The 18,552-nt window shown below is 45.3% G+C and overlaps 2 protein-coding genes across 2 annotated transcripts in view; one reads left to right on the forward strand and one right to left on the reverse strand.

The window, feature by feature from the left end:
- Positions 1 to 11,373: 11,373 nt before the first annotated feature.
- LOC311315752 (membrane progestin receptor beta-like) lies at positions 11,374 to 13,214 on the reverse strand (the record flags this gene model as incomplete). The annotated part of the gene is made up of 4 exons (XM_084446452.1): positions 11,374 to 11,700; positions 11,922 to 12,137; positions 12,490 to 12,762; positions 12,921 to 13,214. 4 exons carry the CDS (start codon positions 13,212 to 13,214, stop codon positions 11,374 to 11,376), a joined length of 1,110 nt encoding a protein of 369 aa, XP_084302578.1.
- Positions 13,215 to 15,751: 2,537 nt separating this feature from the next.
- The window catches only part of smyd3 (SET and MYND domain containing 3), a 182,213-nt gene continuing 179,412 nt past the window's right edge, over positions 15,752 to 18,552 (forward strand). The window contains exon 1 of the mRNA XM_084447051.1: positions 15,752 to 15,935. Coding sequence (XP_084303177.1) covers positions 15,775 to 15,935 — 161 coding nt within the window. The 5' untranslated portion in view covers positions 15,752 to 15,774. The remainder of the gene's footprint in view (positions 15,936 to 18,552) is intronic.

Raw genomic sequence — 18,552 nt, forward strand, 5'->3', positions numbered from 1 at the left:
TGCTTTGATAGTATTCTCCTGGGTGCCCATTGCTCTGTACACTGAACAACACAGGAAAGTGTCAGGATTGGTTGATCAGAGTGCCCCTGATGCACCCCAATCATGGGGCGGGTCCACGAGCCGCCCAAACACGGCCAGCCATTCACCGCCATTCATTTTTTGGGTCAGGATTACGCAAGAACTACTGGACCGATTTTCATGAAACTTGGTGGACGGGTGTAGCATGGGCCCACTTAGAAACCATTACATTTTGGAACCAATCTGAATCACGGGACAGGTCCACAAGCCGTTTCTTGGTTTGTTTGTTTATTAGCAGGATTACGCTAACCAGGCCAGGTCCAGCCTGGCTTATGTGCGTGGCTGGCTTGTTTCTGTTCAGGTCTGCTAGGACGGAAGCTAGTCATGCCACTGAAATAGCTGTGAATTAAAATTACATGAAATAATGTCTGATAAATTAACAAAGATCTTGTTGCCTGGACACATGAGTTCCAAAGCTTCCAATGATAATCCATACGAGCGGGATAGCCAGTTAGCTCATGAGCTCACAACAACTAGCAGCAGCTTCCATAACATGAATTGTAGCAGTCAGTGGCTAAAGCAGTTACACTGATGATAACATAAAGTCATCCCCACCGGGTCTTGAACCGCGGTCTCCTAGGTGGGTGTCCAATGCTCTGACCACTACTCTACTTGTGCAGTGGAGATCAGTGGGTTGATTTTGGTGTGCTGGGACTATGGCCTCTTGTAGTTAATTACGTAGCATTTCACTTCACATTATACATGATTATGTGTTGGCTATCCCTGTAGTCTCTAATATGATATTTGAGTGAATCATATAACAAAGCACAGTAAGCACTTAGCAGAACAGGCTCATAGAGAATGCCACAAGGTAGAGGTGGGGAAACAGAAAGCAGAGAGCCAAAGTTAAATAATGGATAGGGTTGGCTTGATAGGGACAGCTGACGACACAGAGTGGAAAGGAGCTAGTCATGAGGAGGCAGGGGGCCTTTCCGGGAGCCATCCTGTAGGGTGGACTTTTGGCCGAGGACGGGGTGGGTTCTCCGGGACCTGCTACAGCTAACCACCCAGCTGAGTTGGTTTGTGTGTGAAACATAATTTGACATCAGGCATCCTTATTATCCAATCCAATCCACTTTATTTCTATAGCACATTTAAATAACACAAGGTTGCCAAAGTGCTGCACACTGAGAACACTGAGAACACTGTCAGACACTAAAAACACAAAACTGTTAACAGCAAATACACAGTGACTCAAGACAAAACAACACAAGAGCTCGAGACAATACAAACACACAGACACGATTCACATCCAGCTGTAGACATGACAATAAAGCACATAGATAGGTAGAGCACGGCTCACACTGAATCAAAAAGCCAAAGAAAAGAGGTGGGACTTCAGGCGAGACTTGAATGTTTCAAAGGTGGGGGCCATTTTCACATGGGCCCCCATTCAACATTCATATCATTTTGATTATTAAGCATATTTTGTCATCAAGCATCCTATCAACCCAGCATCCTTATTGCCATCAACTGTTTAATTCTACATAACATTATTGATTGAAGTGTCCTTCAGGATCATGATCTAATAATTAGGCCTATGTGAAGAGGCTGGAGGTCAGTAGGCTACAGATAACACCTGCTGTCGGTACTATGACTGAAGGACCAGCGGAGGAGGAGTTCTGTGCCGCTGCTAACCAGCTGTGGTTGTGCCAGTCTACAAAATGTAACATTCATTAAAATCTTGAAAATGAGGGGACACGTGACCATGGCTGGCTGAAAGTCATGTTTTCGCCGATCTCCCGCTCCTACATGACTATACTAATATTATTGGCAATTTAATGCACTCATTTCGTTTTTTCTCTCGCTAATATAGTGATATTATAACTTTTGTGAAGAAAAGAAGTGCCTCAAGATGACAGGCAAGGCGAAACAGATGAAACTCCAACCTCGAAATCTGTCTGCTAGCAATGTTGCTAATCACGCTCAATCTAGCCATGCTCAGACTGTAGCTAGCCAAACTGATAACTCTCCAGGGAAAAGTGATGCATTAGCTATGGACACCCAGGCTCTGAAACGCGAGTTAACTCAAGACTTCAGCAAGATTGTGGAAGAAAAGCTTTCTACAATTTCTGGAACCCTGGACAGAATCTCCACAACCTTGGAAGCCCAGTCCACGCGCATTACCGAGGCGGAACAGCGAGTATCGGTTGTGGAAGATGACGTGAGTGATGTGAGGGCCAGACTTGATGAGGCAGAAAAGAAAATCGAGACAATGGTGGACAGCATGGATGATATGGAGAACCGGAGCAGACGGGACAATATTTGTGTCCTTAATCTGAAAGAGGGCCTGGAGGTTAAAGATCCTATACAGTTCTTTGAAACCTGGCTGCCCACTGTGCTTGGTCTGAACGCGAGCACAGCCCGTGTTAAAATCGACCGAGCCCAGGATTGGGACTTTCATTCTGTTTGGTCCTCATTGCTACGAGTTGGCCTGCTAATGACTGGGTGAGTCTCCCTCTGAGGAGGGGGGAATCACGCATGCTTCGATGCACTGTAACAGTGCTTTTTTCCTTTAGGTAGGCTGATTTCCTCCGACCGCACAAAGGGCTCGATATTCTTCATATTGATGATAATTAAGGAGCCCCTGGAATCTGGAGGATTTTTCTTTTCTTTTCTAGAAGCGATTACTGCTTTTAGCCACGCGTGCTCCTATAACACTTACATTTGGATAGCTCCTTGTTTTTGTTTTGTTTTAGTTCTCTACTGCCTTTAGGCTATGTTTTTTTCTTTTCTCCTTTAGGCATGGAGAAGGTTTTTGGTGTTCTCCCATTTGTTTGGCATGTTTATGACAGCATAGTTTATCCATTGCTTCATAGTGAAATGTGTTCTGAGGGGTTACATTTTTATTCAAGTTGGATCGAAGGGGTGTTGCCCATTCTAGTTAGGTCGGATCAGACAGGATTCATCAGGGATAGATACTCCTACTCCAACGTTCGACGACTCCTTAATGTAATACATAATTCACAAAGTACAAGGAAAAGGGCCCTTGCTATTTCTTTGGATGCTGAAAAAGCATTTGATCGAGTGGAGTGGGAGTATCTGTTTGACGTCCTCGACAGGTTTGGATTGGGCTCTGGTTTTGCGGACTGGGTTAAACTTTTATATAAGTCTCCGATGGCAAGGGTTCTGGTAAATGGTTCAACATCTGACATTGTCCCTTTGAGTCGAGGCACGCGTCACGGTTGTCCCCTGTCACCGCTGTTATTCACACTGGTGCTCGAGCCCCTTGCCGAGACTATTAGGAACCATCACGAACTGTCGGGGGTCATACTAGGAGACATTGAGTACAGAATTTCGCTTTATGCTGATGACGTTTTATTGTTTGTTACCAACCCAGAGAGGTCCATACCTGCTTTATTATCAATTATTAACCAATTTGGCCAAATCTCAGGGAACAAAATTAATTATGACAAATCAGAGGCCTTGCCGTTGGGGGAATTTGGGGACCATGCAGCTCTTGTTAATTTTCCTTTCAGGTGGTCAACTTCAGGCTTTACATACCTGGGCATTAGAGTTTCAGCAAACGTCAATGAGTTGTACAAACTTTTGACATCAATCAAAAGTGACCTCAACAGGTGGTTTGATCTCCCTCTGTCATAGATGGGTAGAATCAGCCTAGTTAAGATGAACGTTCTTCCGAGGATATCATATCCGATGCAAATGATACCACTAAAGATTCATAGAAAGGCCATATTAGATATTGAAAGATTTCTTTCCAAATTTATTTGGCATGGAAAGAAACCTAGATTAAAGATGAGGACTTTGCAGTTGTCTATAGAGGAGGGAGGTCAAGCCTTTCCTAACTTTCAGTATTATAACTGGGCTTTCCATGCCAGAATCGTCTCAGGCTGGCTCAAACACTCTATTTATCAAGGAGAGGCCCCAGTGGATGCGTGGTGTTGTGCCCCTTACTCGCTTTTTAGCTTACCTTTCAACTTTCAACTTTTCAACAATAGGTGACCTTCCAGCAGGGGTTAAAGACAATTCTATGATATATAACACACTCAAGACATGGCGTGACATTACTAAACATGTTAACAGGCAAGGGTTCTCTTCAGCACTACAACCTATTACTCAAATAAAGCCTTCTCTCCTGGTGTAGGAAAGAGCATCTTTGATGACTGGCACGCAAAAGAGCTAAGGTTTATTGCCGATGTGTTTGAAGGGGATACTTTTATGTCATTTACACAACTTCAGACTAAATATAGAATACCTCGTAATCACTTTTTTTGGATGCCTTCAAGTCAGGCATTTTGTGAAATCTGAGTTGTCGTTCCCAACAGACCAGCCAATGGAAAGTTCAGTTGAAAGCTTTCTTCGCAGCTACACAACTGGCCTCAGCAACAAAAAGTTAATTTCCTTTTTCTATGGGAAACTTTGTTCTACTAACTGTGGTAATGTCAACAGAGCTAGAGAGTTATGGGAGAGAGACCTGGGAGTTGAAATTGGAGCTGAGGAGTGGTCACGTGTTTTTGATTCTGCTAAGAAAGTGTTAACATGTAATAGACTCCGAGAGAACCAATATAGAATATTACACAGGCTTCAGCGCACTCCTCACTTTATGAACAAGATTTATCCCCAGGTTTCCCCCTCATGTGTTAAGTGTAAGAAAGATGTAGGAACCTACTTTCACTGTATACTTTCACTGTATTTGGCAATGCCCCCTGATATCCAGGTACTGGAAAAACGTTGCCAAGGAGCTCAGCTCCATATTCCATCAGACAGTTAAGTTTGATCCAGGCTTATTTATTTTGGATACACCTGCAGGGCCATTCTCGTTATCCCCTGGACAGTTAACTTTAATCGGTAAACTCTTGCTCTTAGCAAGGCGATGTATCCTGCGTCAGTTGATTGAGGAGAAACCCCCACAGTTACACAGTGGTATAAAGAAACCTTTAAGGTCTTTCCTATGGAGCGTCTCAGTGCTACACTGAAGGGGAATGACAACTTCTTCTATAATATCTGTCAGTCCCTCCTTGATTATCTTCCCCATGATGTTGTTGACCTGCTACAGAAAGGGCACCCCCGCCTTGTTTTCACGAATAAATCCTAGACAATGCCTTTGACCTAATGTATGTGATGTAACCTGAATGTATATGCTGGAACATGTGCAACCCATGTACGCAAATCACTTTATTTTTCCTTGTAACTTGTAATATGCTGTCTTATGTTCTGTTTTGAAAACTCAATAAAATATTGTTTAAAAAAAAAATCTTGAAAATGACGAATGCCTTCATTTTTTTTCTTTTTTTTTTTACACTTTGTAACAGGGTTAAAATATTATATGGATGAAGTTCGCCAAAATCCAAGTTCCTTTGGTTTTGTTGCCTGGGGTGCCCTCTAGTGGTGGTTGGCGGTTTCTGTTATAGTCGCGTGATACGGTACCTCCCTGCTCGTCCCTTTTGCTATGAGAACGGAGCTGTAGTAGGTATAAATTATGCTCCGGTCCTATTTAGTAGTAAAATCTAACAGAGTAAAATACATATAATAAACTGTACTCAGATATTGTTCATAAGGTCTTCCTGATATGTTTTATTTCATTTGGTTTATTTTGGACATTTTTATCCCTCAGTTTATCGATGAGTGAGTTGCCGCGTTAGCTACTAGCTAGCTTGCTGGCTACTGTCTTGCTGTGGCGTTGGCTAGCTACATCCCGCCCTTGTATATATTCATTTTATGTGTTTGAAATATGATAGCTAACATTTCCCTATGTTGTTAGTGCTGGAGCAGAGGGTACAGCCAACCACCCACTGATGTCTGTTTATTGTGCCTCCAGGTAACGCCGTTATTCTTGTATTAGTCTGTTAATGTGTTTTGTATTATAATGGAATGAAATATATCACGTCGCGCCCTTTTGCTATGAGAACAGAGAGCTATGGGCTGGAGCAGAGGGTACAGCCAACCACCCACTGAATCTGATGTCTGTTTATTGTGCCTCCGTGAACCAAGAGAGAACGTGTCTGCGTGGTCAGTAGAAATTCGAGGGGTTACACATAGGCTACATAATCAAGCTATTGCATATCTTATCATATTATAGGCTATTATCTCTTAACATTCTGCACAAATAATGACAACCAAATGTGGTATGACACTTGTTTATTGACTAAAATGTAGAACTAAAATGTACTGTAGTCCAGACTACACAAACTTGACAATTTTGTCAAGCAAGCTTCTCAGCTTTAAAGATAGGCCTAAGATACCCTACTAACACTGTACGTAAAACTGACGGGACACATTGGTGTAATTGTGGTAACTTTGCGACGGTACCAGCAGCGGACCTAGCTGACACCTAGCTGACACTTGCCTTTTCAGTCGCAAAATAACCAAAATAGCCGTCCTCAAGGACACTGTAAGGGAACGTAGCCGCCACTGCTGCTTAAATCCGTAACTACGATGTAATTAAATAACGTGACAATGTGGTTACATTACAGTCCCAATCTGACTTTATTGGAAATGTGTCACAGTGGGTCAGAACATTTGTAAATTACTTAGGTTTTAAAATAAATTTTGAAGTCATACAGTTACAGAATTGTAATAATGAGGAGAAATCCTGCATGTCTGTTTTGTGTGTAATTTCTCATTTACAGTTAATATTAACACTAAAGATTTGCAGTCTAGGCCTAATAAAAATAATGATAAAAAATATGCCTATGAATAAAGTCCTAATTTTGCAACCTAAATGTGAGCAATGAACGCTGAGCAGTGAATGTAGAATGCAAGGCATTGGGCTACTTTCTTAGGTGACACAATTGAAGAACTAGACAAACAAGTTACACACTCTGGTACAGTAGGTGGCTGTATGCACATTAAAGTTGTTTGCGATCCGCCACTAAACTCAGCGAAGTAGAAGAAGACGACTACGGGTTAAACTTCCGCTCCGTTTGAAACAGAAACGATTGAGAAAGGCCAACACGCTGTCTTTGTCCCCGCGACAACACAGATCCTGTAAGTATCTCAATTTCAATGTATACATAGCTAGCTATGTATTTTGGTATCGTCCCAGATAAAACACCAACGTTATGTGCAAGCTACCCTTTTGTAATGATTATCTATATGGAGATGCTCTCTTTCCAATGTTAGCTAACTAGCTAGCCAGCTAACGTGATTAGCCTTTTTCTGTACATCACGGCTAGCTAAGTAGCCTACGTAAAATTACTCTGTCGCAATTATTGTTATAACTTTCGCTTTTGTGTAATTGTACCTTAAATTATAATGTTGGCTTGGCAACGTGAGAATATTTCAGTTGTGTACACTATAACTTTTATGAAGTGTTGTCGTGGGCCATTGTTTCCTAATTACGGGCAATGGTGGAGTCTTCTCAAGTCTAGCAGGCTCGCGCGAGCTCCTGCACGTTCGTACTGTTTCATCGCTTGGAATAAAATGCGATAATCAGCTTACTCATTGATTTCGCATTAACCCACGACACCGTTAGTATGTGTTTGTTTTTAGGCATTCATTTTTCCGAAGTTAACGTTAACAGAATACTAGAAGCCCCAACAACGGAGCTAGGCTAGCTAGCAGGATTTGTTATAGCAGCCATCTTGGCTTTTTTGGTTACAGCAGCCATCTTGGTGATTTTGGGATGTGATTTCATGTTACTCTTAACTGTTGAAATGGTTGCTCATGCTGTCAAACGGGTAAAGAATTGTGTACTACGTTTTCACTCACATACAACTCACATACAAATTTTGCATAATAGGTACTCATGATGTGGACTACTAATAAAGGGTCTTGCAAAATCTATTTAATTACTGAGTGTGAAGGGTGGTAGACATGTTGCCCTGTTCCTCTAAACGTGTCAGAAATCACATGGTCCTGTGGAGTGTGCATGTCAGCCAACGAGAGGGTCACCCACCCACTCTCTCTCTCTCTCTCCCTCTCTCCCCTCCCATGCTCTCAGTTGCCAACCTCCCAGTTCTTCTTTGAACTGAGCAAGAAGCAGGTGAGCGGGACAGGAAGAGGCGCTAAGACGGGGACAGGCGTGGCCAGGGGCAGTCCTGGGACAGCACCACAGGCTCTGTGAGTCTTGTTCAGTTGAATGCCCTCATGAGTATTAACAGAAGAGCACCATAAACATATGCACACATACACTCTAACATGTCGCTCTCTCCTCAGCTCAGCCCAATGGTCTCTGATGGTTCTGTCTGGCCAGCCCTTAGGTGGAGAAACACCTGATCATCAATATAGGCAGGCACACGTAAGTACAAATGCACATACGTTTCCATAGACGGGATAAACAAATGGGAATATTGATATTGAGTTAATGTTAGCGGTAGACATGTGAGATTCATAAGACGCATCACTGACGCCAGTGACGCCACAATATCAGGGAAATTGAGCAATTGCTTCCCTGTAGTGCAAACTTGCAAGATTCGCTCAGTTATTAACCCTTCTTGCCTTTTTTGTTGTTGGTTTTCTCTCTCCTCCTTCCTCTCTGTGCAGTTCTCCTGTGTGCTGAGCCGCTATCCCATGTATTGCCACTGCTGACAGGGTAGAGCTCAGCCCCATGCAGAAGTGAGTGATGAGGAGAGGTAAGATCATTTTCCCGTTTTTTTCCCCTCCAGTTTTAGGAACCGTCTCAAGAATGTGTTCCCCACTTTTATGCCTTTAAATCAGGGTTGGAGTATTCCAGGTGTGTGGCCATGGCCATGAACACCAGTAGAGGAGGGAACCAAGTGTCTCATTCTCGCTCCACAGTTGTGTGGTTGTAACCCCCCACTAGCTACATATTCATTCAATCTTTATTTAACCTCGTGAATCAATTGAGAGTAAGCTCTCATTTACAATGACGTATAATCACTCTATATTTGAACTTGTACTACAGGTGAGATAATCCTTTTTAATGGTCTCTCTCATTCGCTCTCCTAGCTGTGATGTTAGAGTTGTGCAAGACTTGGGTGTTCTCCTGCTCTGAGTGCCCATTCTCCTATACCTCCCAGATCTACCTCCACAAGCACATCAAGAGGAGCCATGACAACCTCTGTCTCTGCTGAGGAACACACAGAGCATTATGAAGTAGCCAGTGCCTTGGCGAAGGTGTTTGAGCAGCAGTCATCAATGGATTAACTCCCAAGACACAAGGAAGAGACAGCGCAACACGCACTATGACTCCAGTGACGAAGGTAATATAATAAAGTGCATTCAACAGTCCCAAAAGAGTACTACTTGAGTTGACTAATCTGAGCTAATGTACCTCTACTATATGTTCCAGTGCCCAGGCAGCCGGTCGGCAGAACTCAGACCAGACCAGCTATGCCAGGTGCCAGAGCCGGAAGGCCTGCTCTGCCAGTTATCAATGCAGGTATCCATGCATGTTTGTGTTGGTGAAATGTCTATGCATATTTGCACACTTACAGTTAACTCAGGACTTTCTGAAGACTCATGTACTCAGTTCACTAATTCGCTCATCTCACATCTCACTACTCGGCAGTAGATGTTCATCGCCCGGGTCCTTTGAGCCAGGGTGCTGTGAGCCCAGGCCCTTCAGCCCTTCAGACGTCCAGGCACAAGCAGCATGCATCAGCGATTAGCACCCCGGCCAGACCAGGTCAGGGTCTGACATGTCTCATGTCGAGTTGATTCTTCCCCTTTTGCCAGAATCACTACGCCGCCAGCACCATAGTTTCCTGCTCATCCCTTTATCCTCTGGTTTTCAGGTAGTTCTCTGATGCCATCGCCTGTGAGACCAACAGCTCCAGCAGTGTTGCCATCAAGCTCTGCAGATGCTGGAATGCTGAATTTTGTGAACTACTTCATGCTGCATGTAGGGATATACTTTGAGTTGAATATCCATTATGGGACCGTACAATTACTTATAGCCACATCTGTGTTTAATATCCAGACTTCCAGAGGATGATGTGTCAGCAGTTCTCCAGCGTCATGCAGAGTCTGAGGGAGATGGCACAGACAATGATGAGACTGGAGCAGAGGCTGGAGCAGAGACTGTCCGGCGAGTCTGCAGACAGCTATCGGGGAGCAGTACTGGATGACCTGCACCCTGCTAAAACGGAGGAGGAGCTGCTGGTCTTGGAGGAGCAGCTGAAGGACAAGGATCATCAAAGGAAGATGGTGAGTAACTTCAGGGCAGAACTTTGTTCCTTATTTTTGCAGGGAAGTGTTAAGGGCCTAAACATTGATAATAATAATAGTAATAATAAAGAAATAGAAGCTGGCCCACCTAATAATTGTATTTGTAATTCACGTTACATTTGAAGCCAATTTCAAAGTGCTACAGAGAGAAAACTAGACCAAAACATAATAAAAACAGAGCATACTGTAAAATAAAGCATAACAACATATGTTTGTAACTTTAATTTTAAAGTTAATTAAAAGTCAGAGAAGGCTCTGCTAAAAAGGAAAGTTTTTAGTCCTAAAGGCATCAACAGTCTGGTGCTCTCAGGTGGTCAGGGAGAGTATTCCTCAGACAAGGAGAGGCTGAGTGGGAGGCTGGACCTCTCATGGTGCAGAGCTTGGTCCGGGAGGGAAGGAGGGTTGCTGTTTCGAGAGCAAAGGATTTGTGAGGAGGTTTGGGGGGTCAGCAGTTCCTTGAGGTGGAGGGGTGTTGGGGGGGGGAGCATTGCCATGGATGCCATGGATGTACTGAGGAGTTAGTAGGGAGATTTTGTAGTCAGCCAGAGACGGGAAGCCAGTGTGGTGAATAAAGGACAGGTGTAATGTGTTCATATTTCGCTGATCAGGATCCTAGCAGCGCTGTTCTGAATGTAGTGAAGCTTCTGGAGGCTCTTGCGTGGGATCCCGATGAGAAGTGCATTGCAGTAGTCCAGCCTAGAGCAGACACGTTCTTCAGCATCTGACAGCGTGAGTGTGGGACGGAGTTTGGCAATGTTCCTGAGGTGGTAGGAGTTCTTGCACAGATGATTAATGTGGGCCTCAAAGGTCAAGAAAGGGTCCATTCTTACACCCAGGTTGGTAACTGATGATGAGAGGGGAATGTTCTGGCCTGAGAAGGTGATGCTAGTTATGGACCTGGTGTGGGGGGCCAAATAAAATAGCTTCAGTTTTGGAGCTGTTCAGTTGTTTTTAGTTTTAGATGGTAGCATCAGGTTGTCTGAAAAAAATAGGGCTTTGGTCTCAGAATTGTTTAGAGACCTGGTGCTTTTGTTGTATAGATGTTGAATAGACCCGAGGTGAAATTACAACCTGGGTGTACAGTAGTACTCCATGTTGTCGAGGGGAGGAATCGGTTTATTTATTTCACATTTTTACTGCATTTTTCTGTTTTCCTCCACTGTTTTGATTAGATCCTACAGTACCTTTGTTTTGTTTTCGCAATTAATTTGAAAAAGAGTCGTCCCTCCTCAGTCTCAGGTGTGTGTGAGTTTGTGTTCTCATGGCGAGGGCCGTCAGCGAGCTAACCAGTATGAGCAGTGGGAAGGACAGCCCCGCCATCATGAGGTGCCACTCCCCGTGTTCCCTCACCAGGGATGCACGCCGCCACAGGAAGTCCTCAAACACAGCTTCCTGTTGGGCCAGGGTGCAGAGAGATAGCAGCAGGTGGAAGAGCTGATGGCTGTGGCAGATGATGTCGCAGTCCCCAGGGAAGCAACACTCGGGGACAGGGCAGGAGAAGAAGAATACTGCAAGGAGGAACAGCACCACCTGGTGGAAAACGGGAGTAGGTTCAGAGGTCAAGTAATAGAACAGTGAAAGAGAAAATTTAAAAAGTATATATGTTTACGCCAAGTATGGCTTCTGCAGAGTGAGGGTGATTTGGTGAGAGTTAGTATTAATTGTATTAACTGAAACCATTAGAGCTTACCTAGTGTCATGACAATGTCCTACACATTTTTTTTTTTTTTTAAACAGGGAAACAGCCCCACCTGCAGGCAATGGAGGGGCAGTGCAGTGTTGTCCCACCAGCTCTGGGTTGCTAGGCGATGGGCAACAGGACTGATGTCCAGGAGGTATGCCAGGCCAATAGGCACCACCTGGCAAAGCTTCCTGTGGAGAGGGTAGGGGCGGAGGTAACGGAGTTTGGCAAAGCAGCAGGAAGCACAAGACAGCAATGCTAAGAGAGCAGCCATAGGAAGGAACACCTGGGACAGGAGAAGAGAGGAGAGGAGGAAGGGAGAGGAGAGGATAGCAGTAGAGGGGAGGACAGGGGGAGGAGAAGAGAGGAGAGGAGGAAGGGAGAAGAGAGTAGAGGATAGCAGTAGAGGGGAGGACAGGGGGAGGAGAAGAGAGGAGAGGATAGCAGTAGAGGGGAGGACAGGGGGAGGAGAAGAGAGGAGAGAAGGAAGGGAGAAGAGAGGAGAGGATAGCAGTAGAGGGGAGGACAGGGGGAGGAGAAGAGAGGAAAACAAACAATGAGAAAACAAGGAATACAGGAGAACCCAGTGCTCTGCACCAGAACAATGGGCCCCAAATTCAGAAAACAATGTGCCCCACCTCTCCTACTCCACTGGTTCTCCAGGCGGGGGCGGAGCTATAGAAGTAGAGCGCCATGGCAACCCCATACTGGGAGACAGCAAATCCTGCACAATCCAGGAAGTGGAAAGAGAGGTGGGCGGAGTCGGAGTGGGGGTGGAGCAGATGAGCGGCGACGCTGCAGGAGAGGTAGGTCAGAGACGAGAGGCCATAGAGGACCAGGGGGAGAGAGGACAGGTCCACACTCAGACCCAGACCCTCCGCTGGCCCACTCAGTCGCACACCCAGCAAGCCCTAGACAGCACGCGCACACACACACATACACACACACACACACACACACACACACACACACACACACACACACGGGTAGGTCATAGATGGCAGGACCCCATCAAGAAACATATACACACACTCGCACTCAAATAACAGCATAAATCTGTTCACAGTACCCCTCCGCGGTTCACTGCAAACACCCCAAACCTCAGCGCCACGCACACCCCGGCCAGCAGGTGGCTCCACACGCTGAGGGTCTGGTTGTGCAGCTGGAGCAGGCTGCGGAGGTAGCAGCGCCAGGGCAGACCTACGGGACGGTAGCCTGACAGGATGAAGGGCTCCCGGAACAGGGGGGGGACCTCATAGTCCCGCACTGTGGGGGGGTGGGAGGGGAGGGGGAGGCAGGGGGTGAGCAGAGCCAGGGGGGGTAGGGAATGGGCTGTGGGGCAGGAGAGGGTGACATGAGCCATAGTGGGAAATTAGGAAGGAATAGGGAAAGAAAGGAGGGAGGAGGAGAGAAAGGAGTGATGAGGAGGAGGAGGAGGAGGAGAGAAAGGAGGGAGGAGGAGAGAAAGGAGGGAGGAGGAGGAGGAGAGAAAGGAGGGAGGAGGAGGAGAGAAAGGAAGGAGGAGGAGAAGAGAAAGGAGGGAGGAGGAAGAGGAGGAGAGAAAGGAGGGAGGAGGAGGAGAGAAAGTTTTGAGGAGGAGAGAAAGGAAGGAGGTGGAGGAGGATAGAAAGGAGGGAGGAGGAGGAGTGCAGAGAAGAAGGGAGGAATAAGATGAAGTGTGGTTGCTCTGTGGGAATAAAAGGTTCAGTGTGTTTAAAAGGGCTTGTGCAAATAACATACGTACAGATAAGGGAAGTTGAACAGCTAATGGACATCCATGTTTTTGTTCTCATTCCTCAGGGTTAGGATGGGTGTGTTTGTGTTTGTATCTGTCCTGTATTTATACGATGTAGTTTGTTGAGACCTACTCACATGTATGTGTGTGTGTACTTTGTTCGTCCACTGCTCCTTCACACAAAGACCCTCTTTAATAAACACCTGCTTCCAAGCAACCAGCACCAAACAACAACAATCTCACTGATCCTGCTGTAAACAAACAAGTTGTGTTGAGTTGCAAGTGACTTGGTGGATTACACAACTGGTAGGACCATATTTTTACAACACGGGTGGTCATACAGGGTTACACACTCCTGCTGTTGTTTAACATACGTATTGTACATAGATACAGTACCTATAGGTACTGTACCAATACCATAACCAGCATCAACAAAAGAACATACTCAGTGAGGGAAAAATGAGATCCAGTCCATAACAGCATTAACCAGAGAGCCATGTCTGCCATCTCTTCAAGGTGAGTTAGAGGAGCAGGGTCTTACCTGAGGTGCTCTCTCCCTCTCCTGTTCTCCTCGCGTAGATAACAGCCTCTCACTCCCTCTCAGCCCAGACCAGAGGCCATTCTCTCAGCTGCAGTCCTGAGTGAAAGTATTTGGCCTCCTTTCAGCCTTCTAAATCAGCCACTGTGTTGCATGCACGCCCGAGCTCACACTCGACTCTCTCTCCTTCTCTCTCTTTCTCTCTCTCTCTCACACACACACACACACACACACACACACACACACACACACACACACACACACACACACACACACACACACACACAAACAATACACAAGTGATATGTGGCAACCTAAGTCAGCTTGTAACACTGCTTCAGTCTTCTTTCTTAATGAAGGAAGAAATTGTTTCCAATCGTGCTTTTTGTCCACCCAATCATAAACTGCAGAACACGGGGATGGTCAGTCATGGGACATTCTTTGGATTAGAAACCACACAGGATTTCCACAATACATTTTTGACTGACCTGATACTATGGTTTTCAAGGTAGGAAATGGGCCCATTTGTTTTGCTACAGTTACCCTGCCAATACAACAGAGACTATCAGGTTGACATTTCTCTGCAACATAGTCTACCGCAAGGGAAACTTAAAGGAGTACTAAAGGGAAATGCATGTTTAGCCCTGTTTTAAGGTTACTTATGATCATATACAATGGTTCAGATCAAAATGTTGACAAAACTAGCACTTTTGATAAAGTCTGATAATTGCTCTACCACCGTTTTGGTCATACAATGGATGTGGATGGGCACCGTGAAAAATCATTCATGTTAAACACTCAATTTCAAAGACAAGAAACTCACTGAGGTGTTAGTTAGTGTTCTGACATATAATTCGTCATAAAGTAAGATTCTAGTTAATCTGGAAAGGCTTTTTAAAATATTTAGCATAGAACTATTTAGGCGCAGCACATACGTGTGTAAACTTCCGCAAACTAGGTAGCCTAGCAACATAAACAATAACAATAGCTACCGTAAGTAGTTCCGCTTCCTGAATCCCCTCTGCGGATTGATCTACACATCTACAACGGTCGCTTCAATACAAGTCAATGGATTTCATAAAATGATCAATAAAACCCTACAGGATTTATACTTTGCGGCGAATTTGATGTCAGAACACCAACGGACAGTTGTTGTTTACCCCCTCGGTGAGCTCCTTGTCTTTGAAATCGAGAGTTTAACATGTTTTTGAATGATTTTTCACGGTGCCCACCCACATCCATTGTACTATGACCTAAACGGTGGTAGAGCAATTATCAGACTTTCTCAAAAGTGCTAGTTTTGTCAACGTTTTGATCTGAACCATTGTATATGATCATAAGTAACCTTAAAACAGGGCTAAATATGCATTTTCCCTTTACTACTCCTTTAATACACCCATGAGTGGAAGTGGGTAGGGGCTGGTTTGGGATATCCCCTGTTGGGATCTCTGGCGCCTCTGCTGAATCCCCGCCCCGCGAGAGAGCCGCCCAATCACGACCAGTATTGTTGTGCGTAGCGTTCTCCGTCATGACGCATGTATGCGGATGTCAACACAGTTTCGCCCGCGGTTTGGTTTCACGTGTGTGGAACCTTCTGTATGTCGTGGTGTGAAGGAGCCTAGCACTGGGCTGGCGTGAGATAGTAAAGATATGTCGGTCAAAATCGAACGTTTTGTGAGTCCGGGGAAAGGGAACGGTTTGCGAGCCAGACAGAAGATAAAAGCAGGAGAGCTCATCTGCACCGCGGAACCGCTCGCGTCCTGCGTGTCAAAGAAGTCCGCTAAAAACGTCTGCCACAACTGTTTCTCAAAGTAAGACAAACAGCCTGTAGGCTATCTTAGAAATGTTTATTCATTTCAAGTTATTATAATAATAATAATAATAATTATTATTATTAGTAGTAGTATTGTTATTGGTGTTATGATTATTGTAATGATTATTTATGTATTTATACTATTAATATATCATTTTTTTTAACCACGAGTAGCATTGAGGCACGATGCCATGCTGTAATCTGAACGCTTGGTGGCAGTGCTGGTCTGTGCTGCTGCCCAGTCTATTTCTCACTCCCTGCTTATCATGTGGTGGCCATTTGCAAAGACAGCAGGCCTACTGACTAGCAGACCGGGGTGAAATTCTATTTGAGATATAGGCTAGAATCTAACTATCAAACAATCTGCCTAACTCTGCCTGAAGTGTCAGATAGGTGTCCATAGGTCACCTTTTGTCCATAGGTCACATTTTGCAAGATAAAATCTATCAAACACAGATTATTGCTACTAATTGAAATTATTTGAAATATTAATTTAACTAGGTATGCATCAATGTTAATATGTTGCTGATAACCAATATTTTCACTTACATTTTTGTTTTAGTCATTTAATAGTCAGAGGAGGGAGAGACTCTTCAGATAGGCCTAGATCTCGTTTAAATTTACAGCCTTGTCTTGGTGTTGAAGAGAGAGGATATACTATCCTGGAACTCTACCAAGACAGGACGAAGGCTGCAGAAATGCTTCACAAATCTTCCCCCAGCAGCTCAACCCACACAGCCATATTTTGCAACAAGTCTGGCCTTCCTAATAAGAGCCTTCTCACTTGATGTTGGCAGGTCCAATATTCAATTAAGTTTTGCTCTGAGAGCTCTACCGTGTGTGTGTGCGCGTGTGTGCGCGTTCGTGGGCATGTGCACGTGTGCGTTTGTGTGCGTGTGTGATTGGGACAGATTTGCTGTAAGACGACACAGCCAAGTTCTTGTGGGTTGAGTGATGAGATTGCTGGCAGGGATAGGAGGTGGAGGAGGAGAATTGGGGGATGAGGATGAAGGGGGTGGATGAGGAGGAGGAGTGGAGGATGGGATGGAGCAGGATGACTGACAGATGGCTCTGATCTGCTCCGTGCGTGCTGCCCTACCTGGCTATCAGCAGAGGAGGGTTTGCTGTACCAGGGCTGCTTTGTTCTGGAAGGCCATGGTTACACAGCATTGTTTTTCGCCTTGCGGCTGCCCCCCCTTCGCTGTCGGCTGCAAAAACGCCACTGGGTTGTTCAGCTGGTTCTGTAGTTCTGCAGGTGGTTATAGCTGGTTCTGCTCTGTAGTTATGCAGGTGGTTATAGCTCTGTAGTCAGGTGGTTATAGCTCTGTAGTCAGATGGTTATAGCTTGGCAGTCCTGCTAGTGGTTATAGCTGGCTCTGTTCTGTAGTCCTGCAGGTGGTTCTACCTGGTTCTGTAGTCCTGCAGGTGGTTCTACCTGGTTCTGTAGTCCTGTAGGTGGTTCTACCTGGTTCTGAAGTCCTGCAGGTGGTTTTACCTGGTTCTGTAGTCCTGCAGGTGGTTCTACCTGGTTCTGTAGTCCTGCAGGGTGTTATAGCTGGTTCTGTAGTTCTGGTTCTGTAGTTCTGCAGGGTGTTATAGCTGGTTCTGTAGTCCTGCAGGTGGTTCTACCTGGTTCTGTAGTCCTGCAGGTGGTTTTAGCTGGTTCTGTAGTTCGGCAGGGTGTTATAGCTGGTTCTGTTCTGTAGTTCTGCAGGTGGTTATAGCTGGTTCTGTAGTTCTGCATGGTGTTATAGTTGGTTCTGTTCTGTAGTTCTGCAGGGTGTTATAGCTGGCTCTGTTCTGTAGTCCTGCAGGGTGTTATAGCTGGTTCTGTAGTTCTGCAGGGTGTTATAGCTGGTTCTGTAGTTCTGCAGGGTGTTATAGCTGGTTCTGTAGAACTGCAGGTGGTTATAGCTGGTTCTGTAGTTCTGCAGAGTGTTATAGCTGGTTCTGTGGTTCTGCAGGTGGTTATAGCTGGTTCTGTGGTTCTGCAGGTGGTTATAGCTGGTTCTGTAGTTCTGCAGGGTGTTATAGCTGGTTCTGTAGTCCAGCAGGGTGTTATAGCTGGTTCTGTAGTTCTGCAGGGTGTTATAGCTGGTTCTGTAGTTCTGCAGGTGGTTATAGCTGGTTCTGTAGTTCTGCAGGGTGTTATAGTTGGTTCTGTAGTCCTGCAGGTGGTTATAGCTGGTCCTGTAGCTCTGCAGGGTGTTATAGCTGGTTCTGTAGTCCTGCAGGTGGTTATAGCTGGTTCTGTAGTCCTGCAGGTGGTTATAGCTGGTCCTGTAGTTCTGCAGGTGGTTATAGCTGGTCCTGTAGTCCTGCAGGTGGTTCTACCTGGTTCTGTAGTCCTGCAGGTGGTTATAGCTGGTTCTGTAGTCCTGCAGGGTGTTATAGCTGGTTCTGTAGTTCTGCAGGGTGTTATAGCTGGATCTGTAGTCCTGCAGGGTGTTCTACCTGGTTCTGTAATCCTGCAGGTGGTTTTAGCTGGTTCTGTAGTTCTGCAGGGTGTTATAGTTGGTTCTGTTCTGTAGTTCTGCAGGTGGTTATAGCTGGTTCTGTAGTTCTGCAGGGTGTTATAGTTGGTTCTGTTCTGTAGTTCTGCAGGGTGTTATAGC

Source organism: Borostomias antarcticus (genome assembly GCF_949987555.1).
Source record: "Borostomias antarcticus genome assembly, chromosome: 12".
Lineage (NCBI taxonomy): Eukaryota > Metazoa > Chordata > Actinopteri > Stomiiformes > Stomiidae > Borostomias > Borostomias antarcticus.